The sequence below is a fragment of the Nematolebias whitei genome, chromosome 8 (genome assembly GCF_014905685.2).
Source record: "Nematolebias whitei isolate Nwh7 chromosome 8, NemWhi1, whole genome shotgun sequence".
Classification (NCBI taxonomy): domain Eukaryota; kingdom Metazoa; phylum Chordata; class Actinopteri; order Cyprinodontiformes; family Rivulidae; genus Nematolebias; species Nematolebias whitei.
The window spans coordinates 51,535,466-51,549,691 of NC_056505.1; the positions used below are offsets into that span (position 1 = coordinate 51,535,466).

A 14,226-nucleotide genomic window follows, 5' to 3' on the forward strand; every position below is an offset into this window, starting at 1 on the left:
ATCTCCATCTTAAACTCTGCTTTCTCATAAAATCAGTACAGATATTTTAGAAATATCTGAAGCAAAGTCCTCAATCACCGCCGCGTGATTGAAGCTCATTATTTGTGAAACTTGTCTGTTATTATTTTCATATTTTGCCAAATTAATGTAAATGTTTGATGTTAAACTTTGATTCTGAAAATAAATGACCGCATTCATTTGATGGGTCAAAGATAATAACGTCTCTCGTTCGCATTTCTGTTAAACTCAACGCACGACATTTACACAGTCAGAAAGATGAGGAACTCGTGAAAAATGTATGAATATATCCATATATGACATACTACATGCATTTTGACAGTTTAAAAGACGAAAAGTTGACGAACTATTTCAGGCTAACACTAACATGCTAGTTGGAAAAACGATGCGTGATTGGTTGAAATCAGCTGCTGTGGAGCGCTCTGATTCGCTGAGAAGTGAGTGACGTGGCTGTGTCACTTCCTCTGACGTGTCAGGTCGTAAAGCCCACCCCGTTGTTGCTCTGTCATTGGTAGATTCAGTCACGTGACCCGGAAATGAAAACTCGTTTTCATAGGGATTTTCAATCTGTTTTTAAAGCTGAAATAAGCTTTAAAGTTGCATTCTAATCCGCTGCCCGTTTCTTTGAAGCTCTAATCGCTGAAATTTTGCCACGTTTGAGTTTGAAATCCGTCACTAAATGGTGTTTTTGGACCACGCTAGCCGATGCTAATTTTAAGCTAACAGCTAACGACCGGATATCACCGGATGCCACAGGAAGTCATAGCGACTCCTACTGGACATCACTAACAGTGTCTGGGTTAAAATAAAGCAGGGTTATACTCCCCCCTCCTGTGGAAACTTGATATCACAGTTTCACTTCGCTTCTAGGTGACTTTGAGTGAAATTAAACGCGTTTACTTTCTGTAAGACGAATTTGATGAGTTAATAAACGTTCTTCAAGTTGAATAATCACTGTTATCTTGCATTTAAAAAGTAATTAAGGTATTTATGCAGAAAGGCATTTACCAACACATTTTTATTCACTGGTAATTTCCTCTGATGGAGGTGCAAAATAAAAATTAGAAACTTTTTAAAAGATACAGTTTAGATATTCACAGAGTTGATAAAGTTTACTCATTTGCTGGAAAGATAATACACGTTTAATTGCTAAATCACTAAATAAGAGTAAACTTATCAGGAAAAAGAAACTTTTCTGTTTAAGTTACCACCTAAAAAAAAACCCCACATCTTACTATTTAATTTTTAAATAGAAGAAAATGGCAGAAGAAGAAGGAGAGGTTGACCTTTTCAACTCCCAATCACATGATGACATCATTTTGGGGGCTTTACATATTTTAACAAATTCAATTATTGGTAAGCAATTAGAACAATTAGAACAACTTGATGAAATTCAAAGAGAGGAAGAACTGAAAAGTCTGGCAGAAGGAGCCACAGTGTCAGAGAGTAAAAAGTCTAGCTAGGAACGGTTAGCAAAAATCTCTCTGCTTCTTAAAGCGGAATTGGATGAACAGTTTGAACGCAATGTCATGCTGTCTAGAACACATGAGAGGGAGCTCTCAGATATTCGGACGTCATTACAAGCTCAATCTTATGACAAGATTAGGGATAAAGACCGTGAGTACCAAGCTGTGTGTTCAGACAATGAACAGCTACAACAAGAGTTGCAGCTCGCAAAAATAGATCTGGAAAAACGCAGAGTGGATAAAGAAGCATTGCTGGAACAATATATGCATTTACAAGGTGAATTTCAAACATCACAGGAACGCTTAAAAGCATGTGAGCAGAAACTAAGAGCGGCAACAAATAAAAGTAATGACGAGGCGCAAGGTTGTCTGGAATCCAGAGAAGACCGTGAACAGAGTCCGGATCATCAACCAAAACCTCCAAAAATCTATTACACACCTCGTGCTTTTAAGCCCATCCAAACACCTACACATATGGGTAGAGAAACACCCCCACTACCAACCACGCAAGTGAGATCGTTGATACTTTCTCCTTCAATGGATGATTTGCAAAAAATCTCAAAATATGTACAACGCTTTGTACCTGGACCGATGGGTTCATCTGGAACAAAAGCGTACCTCAGAGATCTTGAGTTCAGATTGAGATCTTATCCTAATGCTACGGTTGAGGATAAGATCAGTCTGATAAGGCTCACTTCAGACAGAGAGGTGTTCACCTTCATCGAGCGTCTACCTGATGCAACGAGAAAGGATTACAACCTTCTGTGTGAAGCTTTGATCAGAGAGTACGACTCCTGCACGGGACCTGCTGGTTTCCCAGCCGCTGACAAGGTCACGCAGGGCAAAACTGAACATCCAAAAGTTTATTACAAAAGAATCTTCCAAGCTTATTTTGGTAACAGAAATGAAACCGGGATGGAAGAAGAAGAAGGTTTTAAATTTGTTTTCAGCAAAAATCTCCACACTGATTTTAAAACATCAGTGCAAATGATGGCAAATTTCAGAGAAAAATCCATCAGTGAGATTAAACAGTGTGCTGTGAATGTGTTCGAGGCATGTTCTCATGCTAAGACGCCCATAGAAGTGTTTCCTGGTGTAAAGGTTAAACCCCACTCCCTAGAACTGGAAGGAAGGCGTGCTTCGCCACTTCCTCCTAAAACAGGCGAGAAAAAGCAGTATTTTCAAACTAACAAACCACGTAATGAAGGTGCACGCCGGGACAAAAAGGCTCCTCTTTCAGAGGATGAACGTGATTATCGTAAATGGGATGTGCGTAGGACGCAAAGATATGGGAACCGAGAGGACCCATATTATCAGGGGACGTCCGGAAAGGAACCCCCAAAAGACGTACCTCGCCGCCTCCCACCTCGGACGAAACGTACCGAGGCGAAAAAATCACAAAGGTTCCAGAAAAAAGGCCCTACACCTCTGAGCTCGGAAGAGACAGAAAAATTACGCGAAATGTTAGAAGATTTGAAACACACTGACAAGGGAAGCCGACCTGGAGCACTATGCAGTGATGTAATCACTATTACATCCCTGGGTGTGAATGACAACATTACAGATGTCGGTGGAACACACCAAGACATTGCTGTTGTTGCCTCAAACAACCCCTCATCGGAGAAAGGGGGGGTAAACACACACACAAACGATGACGAGTCATCGCAAGCTGAACACACAGAAACAGCTACTGCCGTGCTGACGGTTCAGACAAACCAAGATTACACAAGCACTTCTGAACGCATGAAGAAGCGTCAGAAAAAACCCAAGAGGTTTCTGTGTAACTTTATCAGAAAGGGGGCCGCCAAAAAGGCGTACCTGTCAGTGACACTCGAAGGTGTCCTCACACACGAAGCACTTCTGGACGGTGGGGCAGACATAACAATTGTGTCAGCTAAACTGTTCGAGGAGCTGAGGACAGCCGCTGCCGGTGTTAACAGGATAATACCTCTCTCTGATTGTGCTATAGAAATGCAGGGTCTCTCAGAGAAGAGAACAACCCTGACAGCTATAGCAATGGTTCACATGCAGATTGGCAAAATGACACTGTACCACCCGGTACACGTGTCTCGTGTTGACTCATTCCCATTTTTGGTTGGCCAGGATTTTATAAATCGCTTCGACGCGATTATAGATTATGGTGATCAAACAATGTGGACCAAAGTGAGCAAACCACTGCCAATAGATACGCCTCCGGAGTGTAACACAGACTGCCCAACAGCAGGTACCACGGAAGGCGCAAAGGACTCCTCAGCCGAGGACACGAGCCCGGTGAGTACTCCTCTGACATCATGTGAAACCAAACAGACCCACCAAGTGGTCCAAACTCTGACCCAACAAGACAGCCTCCTCTGTGAGCTGGAGCAGTCAGAGTCCACCAAATACTACCTACCACTGGTAGTTAAAGGTGTAGAGATCCAAGGGTCCCACACCAACGATGCTGTTCTGTCTCTGTGGACAGATAAATCAGCAATTAACCGAGCTTTCTATGAAACCTTGGTTCACAAACACGTTGGTCTAGAACTAATTTAAAAAGCTTTCCGCTTTCCATTAGTTCCCAATAGTTCACAGGTAATGACCGCAGAAGGAGTCATTAACCTAAAACTGAACTGGAACCAACGAGAACTGGTTCACCCGTTTCTCGTTATCCAAAACTTACCACATGCATCCTACATAGGCTCTGACATTTTGGTAAGGTTGGGTGTCCACGTGGACACCATCAACAAGGTGCTGTGGTCCCTAAAACCAGCCACAAAGGATCCTCCTGTGCTAGACACAGCAAACCTTAAGGCTGGGCAGACCATCCCAGAGGCCTGCCAGGTTGCTAGCAACCAAACCACCACAGTACCACCTCAGGTGACTAACCTAATGGTGCGAATCCACATCATAGCTGGACAAGCTATTAGCCATAAACAGGCATATTTTCAAACCTCTCCTGCATTTTTCAACTTGGGACTGTCCGTGGAAGCCACGAACCAAATGAGTCTTGACTCCAGGACCACATCTATTGCTGTGTGTAACACAGGCATGGATGAGGTGTTGATCCCAAAAAACACTATGCTAGGATGGTTGATCTCCGTTGATTTTCATGATTTTGAACTAGGCATTCCATTTCTGGGAGGACTCCCAGACAATCTGGTACCGAGTCAAGAAGCTGGGCCAGTATGGTTCACAAAACCAACACAGGCCATAGCCCTTTTCTCAACCGATGACGTCGACCAAGGACCTCAAACCTATGGTGTCTTACCCATAGACAGGCCCGACGACTCAGAAAGGGATTCATTGGAGCTCCCCAAGGAGCAAGAACCCTTATCAGTCTCATCACAGATTGATCAGGTGGTCGCCCAAGCCGACGCTCTGACATCTGATGAAGAAAGAGACAAACTTCGCCAAGTTCTTCTAAAATATGAAAAGTCATTTTCAACTGACTCAACAGATTGTGGGTTGACCTCACTCCACGCAGTGAGAATCCCAACCCCACCCAACGCACCGCCAACATTTGTCAGACAATACAAGATCCCTCTGGCAGCACACCAGCCTGTCCAGGAGATCATTGATGACCTTTTGGTCAAAGGTATAATCAGACAATGTAATAGCACCTACTCTGCGCCTTTATGGCCAGTTTTAAAACCAAATGGTAAGTGGAGACTTACCATAGACTACAGGAAGCTAAATAAACAAGTACCTTTATCCAGGTGGCCAATGACTCAGCTCCATCAGGAACTGCCAAAGGTCACCGATGGTAAGTACTTCTCGACCCTCGATGTCGCCTCTGGTTTTTGGACCATCCCTGTGCGTGCCGAGGACCAACACAAACTAGCTTTCACTTTTGGCAGCCGACAATACACCTTCACCAGGTGTCCCTTTGGCTACGCTAACTCACCTGCAGAGTTCAACATCTTTTTGAACGAAGCATGTCCAGACGCCCACGAGCGTGGGACACTGATCTACGTGAAAGACATCCTTTTGAGGCAGCCAACACTGGACTCTCATTTGGCTGAGATCGACCACGTCCTAAATCAGCTAACAATTGCTGGTGCTAAAATCTCACTGTCAAAGTGCCAGTGGTGCAGAACCAAGGTGGACTATGTTGGCCTCTTAGTAGGTCCAGACGGAGTACAACCACAATTGACTCGCACCCAAGGCCTAGACAACCTCAAAGTCCCAACCAATCTCAAAGAACTACAGAGTTTCTTGGGAGTGTGTAATTACTCTCGCCAGTTCATAGAGCATTATGCGGATCTCGCAAAACCACTGACTGAACTCTTAAAGAAGGATGTTCCTTTTGTCTGGACTGATACACAGCAGCAGGCAATGAACGCTCTCAAAGACAGGCTCAAATTAGCCCCATGTCTAGTCTACCCAGACTACAACAAAGAGTTCTACTTGGAAGTGGGCTTCTCAACTCACTGCATGAGTGCAGGTCTGTACCAAATACACGACAAAGACAGGCGTGTTGTGGCCTAGGCCAGCAAAATGATGGCAGGCCCTGAATTAAGGTATTCAGACTGTGAGAAGGCTCTATTGACCACTGTGTGGGCAGTGAAACATTTATCCTGCTATATTGGTGGACAGAGGATTATTGTTGAGATACAACATCAGCCAGTAACGTTTCTGAACAGCCAACGCATCAGAGATGGTGTGGTGACAAACTCACGGGTAGCCACATGGCTTATGGCACTTCAAAGTTTTAACCTAGACATCCGCTACGGTCAAAATAAGAAGTCGCACTTGGGCACTGATTTGGCAATCTGCCAAGAATGTACACAGGATGTACCTGCCACCCAACAGCCGGTTGTGAGTAAACCCTCAGCTGCTGAGGACCCAAATCACCACTTCTTTGATAGCAATATCTGTAAAGATATGGCAACAATGTACGTGGATGGATGCTCATTCCACCACGAGACAATCTGCAAAGCAGGTGTTGGAGGAGTACTCCTCCAGGACCAAGAACAGGTCACATTTGGCTATAAATTAGGCTCTCAGTCTTCTCAGTACGCTGAGATAGCAGCAATCCTAATAGCCCTATGGATAGCGGTGGAACGCTCCATCCAGACGCTAGTCATCTGCACTGACTCTAACTATGCTCGACTTAGTTTCTTGTGTCATCTCGCTCTGTGGAAACAGAACGGTTTTCTCACAAGCAACAAAAAGGTGGTAAAACACAAAGAGCTTTTCATGACATGTGATCACTTAGTGACATCACATGATCTACAGATCTTCTGGAAGAAAGTTCCAGGACACTCCAGAGTCCCAGGCGATGACAAGCACTACAATGACCTTGCAGACTCCTTAGCCAAGGAAGGAGCCGTGGACGGACCCACGTGGTCCTTCGACCCCTCCTGGCTACTCAACACTCAGTCGTCACAAGCTACAACTGAGGTAATGGCAGTCACACGTGCACAAGCTGCAGCTAAACCTGCTGATAACACAGTTTCTGTACGCCCAATGCTGACTGACCCAGACATCATCCAACTTCAGAAGTTGGATCCTGCAATTAACTCGATGATGCTGTATCTGACTGACCCAGACAAATACACTCCATCGAAAGGTGAACTGGATTCCAATCCAGACCTCAAAGTCCTCTTTCAGCTGCGCAAACAGCTAAAACTACTCAAGGGCATCCTAACTTTTGCTCATGGACGGACGGCCTCACCTGTGTTCGTGGTCCCCCATGACCACAGGGGGGTGATGTTAGTCCATGCACATGACCTTCCGTCCGCAGGACATAAGGGTGACAATGCCACGCTGAAAGCATTAAAACAGATTGCTTATTGGCCTGGAATGAAAAAGGATGTCAAAGACTACATAAAAGGGTGCCTGGTTTGTGGCCAGTTTCAACCATCCAGACCACTTCACAGAGCACCACTGCATAGTAGAGGCATTGCATTTCCATGGTCGGACCTCCAGATTGACTGGGTCGGACCACTCACTAAGACCTCTAGAGGAAATAAATATTTTCTCACGGTAACCTGCGCGTTTACCAAATGGGTAGAATGTCTACCAGCCCCTAATGACATAGCACAAACCACTGCTATGTTATTAATGAATCATGTATTCTCAAGGTTTGGACTTCCCCTCAGGGTGAACTCAGACCAAGGTACACACTTCACAGGTGAAGTAATGAAGGAACTGTGGAAGACGCTAGGCGTCAAAGCCAACTTCCATATTGGCTACCACCCACAGGCTTCAGGCCAGGTTGAGAGAGCAAACAGGACTGTGGTGAGTATTTTGAAAAAATACGTAGCCGCAAACCACAAGGACTGGGACGTGAAACTCCCTCTGGTCCTCATGGCCATAAGGGCCACTCCACACACATCGACTGGCATCTCTCCTTTCGAGATGATGACGGGTCGACAAATGACTCTCCCTCTACACCTGTTGTACCAACCAGGCGATGCTGCCATGGCAACAGCCTACACTACGCAACAATACATGAAAGACTTGGAAAAACACCTTAAAAACACTTTTGCTTTCGCACAGAAAAACCTGGAAAAATCAGCTGAAGGACGCAAAGCGTACTACGACCAAAAGGCCTCTCACGAGGAACTCCAAGTGGGAGACAGGGTCTGGTACTACACGTTTGCCCCCACAACTGGGAGAAGAGAGTCCGGGACCGGAACTCTCGCCCGTAAACTGATGCCCAGATGGACTGGACCCCATCTGATAACAGACAAACTGTCTCCAGTTGTCTATCAGATAAAAATCAGTAAAGGCCAAAAAGAGCCAACTGTTAAATGGGTACATCGTAACCAGGTTAAACCACACAAGGTGTGCAAAGAAACAAACAAACGGGACAACGTGACTGAATCTGGCAACCAGGGTGAGAAGAAGCAGTGAAACGATCACCATAACAGCCCCGCACTCCACCCAGCTGCTCAGTTCATCAGACCCACTCTAACAACTATCACTGTTTTGGTCATACACACAATCATGCCACAAGCATTTAAACATTACGACCACACTCTAACCACTATCTCATATACTTTTTAGTTAAAACATCTCAATAATTTTCACTGTGCCAGCTAATCCAGACATCAAACAATCCAGCTGTCCTCTATCTGGCTCTTCACCAGTTTATTCAGCAGTCAATATAAATCAACATTACATTTAATTCATTTAAACCAGTGGTCCCCAACCCTTATTGTGCCACAGACCGGTTTGACGTCAGACAATATTTTCACGGACCTGAGGGTGGGGGGGCTGTGTGGTCTGGGGGTTTTCTCCAACAAAATTTTGAGTAAGTAGATGTCATTTCCTGCATTCTGGTGTATTTTACAAACATTTAAAACATTTTTTGCTTCAAATACTCTGACTGCACGACAAACAGCTTCATGAGCTGAGATCATCGTCTGTTTTATCAGTTTGGTGAAAGTTCAGAGAACTCCTGCAGTGATTCACACATCAGATTGTTCACAAAAGCACAGGAACTTATGCCTAGTGCAAAACATTTAATTATATTTTTGTGTTTTATAATAAAATTACCCATGACTTTGAACTTTTAGGAGCAGAGATTTTTTGAGATGAAGCAAAAATGTGAAGCGACAGCTCTGATGTGATATCAGGAAGATTGTTACAATTATAGTTTTATTTAGTTGTAGTTTTATAGTCAATCTTTGTCAGGCGGGTTGAAAAATATGCAGTGTAATCCTTCAAAATGGCAGATACGGCTGCACACCTCCACCTGTCTGCTGCAGACCACGTAGCTGAATTGCTTTGTTCTTCAGCAGCAATGTAGAACTGGTCTGCACATGCACCCAGCAGAAACTGAAACTAACCACTTGTGTAAGTTGACCTGCGTCAACTGTGAGTCATAGACTGATGTGGTAGAGAGTATCCAGTGATTTTTCAAAATAACCCCCCCCCCCCTTCTATGCGGCCCGGAACCCATTGACCCAGGGACCTGTACTGGTCCGCGACCCGGGGGTTGAGTACCAGTGATTTAAACCACATCAGAATTTCCCAGCATTGCCACAACATGTTCCTCTACTTCAGGACTTGAACCTGCACTTTTATTTATCACCTCACGGTACCAAATACTTTAAATTTGAACACTACACCGAATTTTCGAGGGTCCTGATCTTCCTCGGGATTTTTCTCAAACCCAGCGACCGGCGTTCTCGTCAGAACTGACCACGGCTGCCACACCTTGGACTCGCCTCAAGTTTCAGCCAGACTCCAACTGGCTGACCGTACGAGGTGTCGAAGACTCAAACTTCTATTAATTTCCCAACATCACCACACCATATTCATATTCACCATATTCATCAGGTTCAGGACTCAAACTTGAAACCTGGACTTGTCCAACTTCTTGCTAAATATTTTGTTCACACATTTTAAAATTTAGAAAATCTGTGTGTGTCATGCTTCAATCGTATTAAAAAGTGCAGATTTTTTACAAAAAAGGGCTCTGCTTACCTTTTTCAGGCCGGTCTACGATTGAAGCGTATCACACCGGATCGATCGGGGCCTGATTGGGTTCCACTCAAAACTGCGGACATGGTTCTTCCATTCGAACGAGCCCCCATTTGTAAGGGGAAACAAAGATCCTTCTCTTCTTCCCCCACCCAGGTTGTGTGCTTGGAAGGAACACACGCTTGTGTCGGAATTAAACAACATCTTTATTTTTACAGACTTCAAAATGCATGAACAGGAGAGAATTGGATATATATTATCCCACATCAAGGGGCCCCCGTACAATACAATTCTGCCGTGTGTCACCTCTGTTCCCACATTTATAGACTTTTTCTCCATCCCGTAACGTCCTGTTTTCAATTTCTATCCAATCAAACACCTTACAGACTCTGAAGTCCCTGTTCAATCAATCAGGCCCACATTAGCTGTCATCTCTTTCCACTGAGTATGTGACACATTCCAAGCACCAACCTACATAATCTCACAAAGACTGCAAGACTCAGATTATCCCCTTGGTAACCCATCACGTGATCAAGTTTTAGATTGCTCTACTAAAGTCATTCTGACCTACTAAACTGCTCTTTGACTCATTATTTTATAATCCCCACACATGCTCAAATGATGTGAACTATAATTTAACTTTATTGTTGATCTTAGTTAACTGAACAAAAACTTTTGAGGTTGTAGTTTTGTTTTTCATTAAAAGGCCTTATAAGAAACTATTTTCTTACTGACATCAGAAAGTGTCATGTTGATTTTAAAATTAGCAGTCACTAAAAAGATATTTATCGGCTTATGGCCTATTTTACACATCTAACAGAAATTCTAGCCATCTTTATATGATCTATTTTCCATAATTCATAATTAAACCTTATATTCATCAACCCATATTATGTTATTTTCCACAATTTATCATCGTTTATTTTATCCCTAACAACAGTACATAGACTGTATATTTCCATTTGCTTGGTTTTCAACTTCTTATTCAATATACTGCACTTGCCAACTTAGTATTTGATTTAAACAATATTTATTATAAATCATGTTTCAAGTAGTCTGAATCAATCAACTTTTCAGTACCAGGTCCGTGTGATCCAGAGGATCTGATTGATGGAATCCTGTTTGCAGCAAGCTATTTGGGCTCAACTCAGCTGGTGTCAGAAAAAACACCATCTAAGAACGTCCGCATGATGCAAGCACAGGAAGCAGTTCGACTCATCAAGGTGAACACAGACATGATGTATTTCCAGAAACCAGTTCATAAACAAGACTTTAATTCATGAGGTTCCTGTGTTATTATGTCTGATGTCAATGCAAACATTCAGTGGGTTCATATATCAAGAAAACGTTTAACATCTAATGTAGATTATTGCTAGTATCACTCAGCCCTCTGAATAGTAAGCGGCCATCAGGGTACTAACAATCAGTCACGTTCGGATTTTCGGATTCTTAATAAGCCAGACACAGGAGTGCAAAAACAAGAACAGTTTTTATTTATTATGCTGCTGGTTGCTGGAGGCTCCTGTCCAATTTTAATAGATAGAGAGAGAAAGTGGGGCAATGCAGGGTCGTGGTCCAAAGGGGTCAAACACAGGGAGTCAGAGGTCCAAAAATTAATCCAAACAGCGTGATCCGAGAATCATGGTCATAGAGGCAGAGGTCATTACCGTGATCAGAAGGACAGAGCAGAACCAGACGAGGAGCAGGCAAAAGAGTAAATCCACAAGACAAGTGAGGTCAAAAATCCAAATACAGGGCATGAACATCAAGCATGAACAAGAACAAGCTGGCTGGATATCAGGGACCATGAAAGGTATAATAATTCAGCACTGGTGGAGAGTGAGCATGGAGCTTAAATAGAGAGCTGAACAGGTGCATGGAATGAAGGCTGATTGCTGTGCTTAGGCTGAGGAGGTGTGGTGAACTGTTGACTGACAGGATCAGATGTGAGCAATGACAGATGGGTGATAAGCAAAACACAGTAGGGAAACAGAAACAATGGCATGAGGGGCAGAAGTGTGAGCAGATGAGGGGTCAGCGGGGGACCACTGACCATTACAGATGGTCCTCCTTTCCAGCTAGTTTTATCTGTCACCAGCAAACTGGTTGATCCACTATGAGAAGAAAAGTCCATCCAGAAGACCTGACTTAATCTTTTTGATAAATAATAAGATGTTGTTAAGTTCAATAAAATTATCTGGTTTTCCTGAAACATGTGGCACGAATCTGTTTTTAAAGTTGTGTTTGCTTAGGATGGTCAGACTGAATCGCTGCCCGTAATAGAAGTAGACCTCTTCATCTCCACTCAAAGAATCAAAGTGCTGAAAGGTGACACCCAGGTAGTAATCTGCATGGAAACTCAATGCTTTGTGACATCTCGCTTTTTCCACACAGGTTCAAAACACACCTACATTCAATGTTGTTTATATTCATACTTAAAAACTTAACCTCAGAGTTCAGGTCACACCTATCCAAGTGGAAACAATTCACATTTATAGTTATGCATATAAAAACAGAACTAAATTCACCTTTCTAAAGTGACCTGCTGTTGAGGGCCCTGAAAATGGGAAATCTGAAAACAGATAATGCAATCAGGAAGTAACCTTTTTAAAAGTAAAAATAAATATTTTTTACTTTTGACTTCCGCTTGAATGGCTGTAGATGTTTTTTCGTTTCTAAATTTCTCATCTCTCTGGTCAAACAGGGGATGCGTTTCTTCTTGCGTCTGTGCCCTGGGAAGTTGTATACCACCCATTGAACGTTATATTTTTTAACAAGATTGTCATCTATGTTCAAAGGCACACAGAGGTGCTTTGAGACCATGTCTTGTAGCCTTTGTAACCTTTAACATGGATGTTATCTTGTTTATGAGCTCCTCAAACAGCTCTTACCTTTGCTTTATCTGCTCTGTATTCAATGTGTGGTGCACACAATCATACCAAAGGACCTGATAGGACTGCACTAAATCATATGCCTTATTATTTTAACAAACACTTAGTTTGAAACATAATATAAATACAAAGCTTGCTGTAGTAACATTCTGTTTGATTTCTTATCATATACCTGCATCAGATATAGGTGATGTTGGGAGTGTTAACTGTTGCTTTGATTTAAGGAAACCATATTGGACCAACCTCTGAGAACCATCTCCTACATAGCTGACGTTGGCAGTTCTGTGGTTCTGATGGCCAGGAAAAGATTGTCCCAGCAAGATTCCCAGGAGAATGCAGAGACCTCAGAACCAAGTCAAGACCACAAGAGACAGTACAAGATGATCTGCCATTTGTTTGAGTCTGATAATGTAAGTATAACACAATGTTTGTTAACAATACAAAACACAGCCTGATTCTTGCCATAAGTACAAGTACTTATCGGGTAAGTACTTCCAGATAAGTATTTGGAACACACTTGTGGTATTTATCTGGTACATACTGAATTTGTGTCTGTGGTATTTAAATTGTGCATATTGGGTATTTGTGGAACTTTATGTGAAACATACCATTTACATAACTGTGGTACTTAACTGGTGCATACTCATTCATTCATTCAACCTTTATTTAGAAAGGTTATTCTCATTGAGCCACGAGGACTCATTTACAAGAGAGATCTGTTTTAAACAAAGAACTCAGATGAGGTACAGACAACAAAAGACAATCATAAAAAATGAAAAATAGAAGAAATGATATAAGAAACAAAGCAAAAAATAGCTACATTATAAAGCGATGTAAAATACTAAAAACAGGAACATGTCTGCATTGGTTTTTACCATGAACTTAGTAGTTGTTTAAAATCCCTTAGAGATGTCAAGGCTGAGAGCTTCAGATCTTTTTGCAAGGTGTTCCAAGATACAGAAGCTGAGTAAGAGAAGGCTCTTTTGCTTAGTTCGGTCCGCACTGAGGGTACACTTCAGGTAATTGTCCTGAGAGCGCACGCTGTAGCTGCACTCATGAAGTGACATATAGGAGGAGATATACAAAGTACAAGGCAACAGAACGAGAAGTGATTTAAATATGAAAATTTACAGTCTGTTATGAATATTAGCACACCGTAATAGACAGTGTCCAATATCTGCAAGGAGCTTGCAGGAGAATTCATGTAAATAATGTCAACGTTGTCTGAGGAGGGAAGGAAAGTAGCAGTCACAAGGTGTTTTAAAGGCATTCAGAGTTACACAAGATCTAGTTCAGAAAAATTAACTAAGTTTTACTTTCAGTTTCTTCACCAAGATAGATAGATAGATAGATAGATAGATAGATAGATAGATAGATAGATAGATAGATAGAGAGAGAGAGAGAGAGAGAGAGAGAGAGAGAGAGAGAGAGAGAGA

The 14,226-nt window shown here is 42.7% G+C and overlaps 1 protein-coding gene across 1 annotated transcript in view; it reads left to right on the top strand.

The window, feature by feature from the left end:
* LOC119413726 (amyloid-beta A4 precursor protein-binding family A member 1-like) overlaps positions 1-14,226 on the top strand; it is a 123,832-nt gene that overhangs the window by 19,374 nt on the left and 90,232 nt on the right. Inside the window, exons 2-4 of the mRNA XM_037680780.1 lie at positions 10,977-11,122; positions 12,152-12,238; positions 13,015-13,200. Coding sequence (XP_037536708.1) covers positions 10,977-11,122; positions 12,152-12,238; positions 13,015-13,200 — 419 coding nt within the window. The remainder of the gene's footprint in view (positions 1-10,976; positions 11,123-12,151; positions 12,239-13,014; positions 13,201-14,226) is intronic.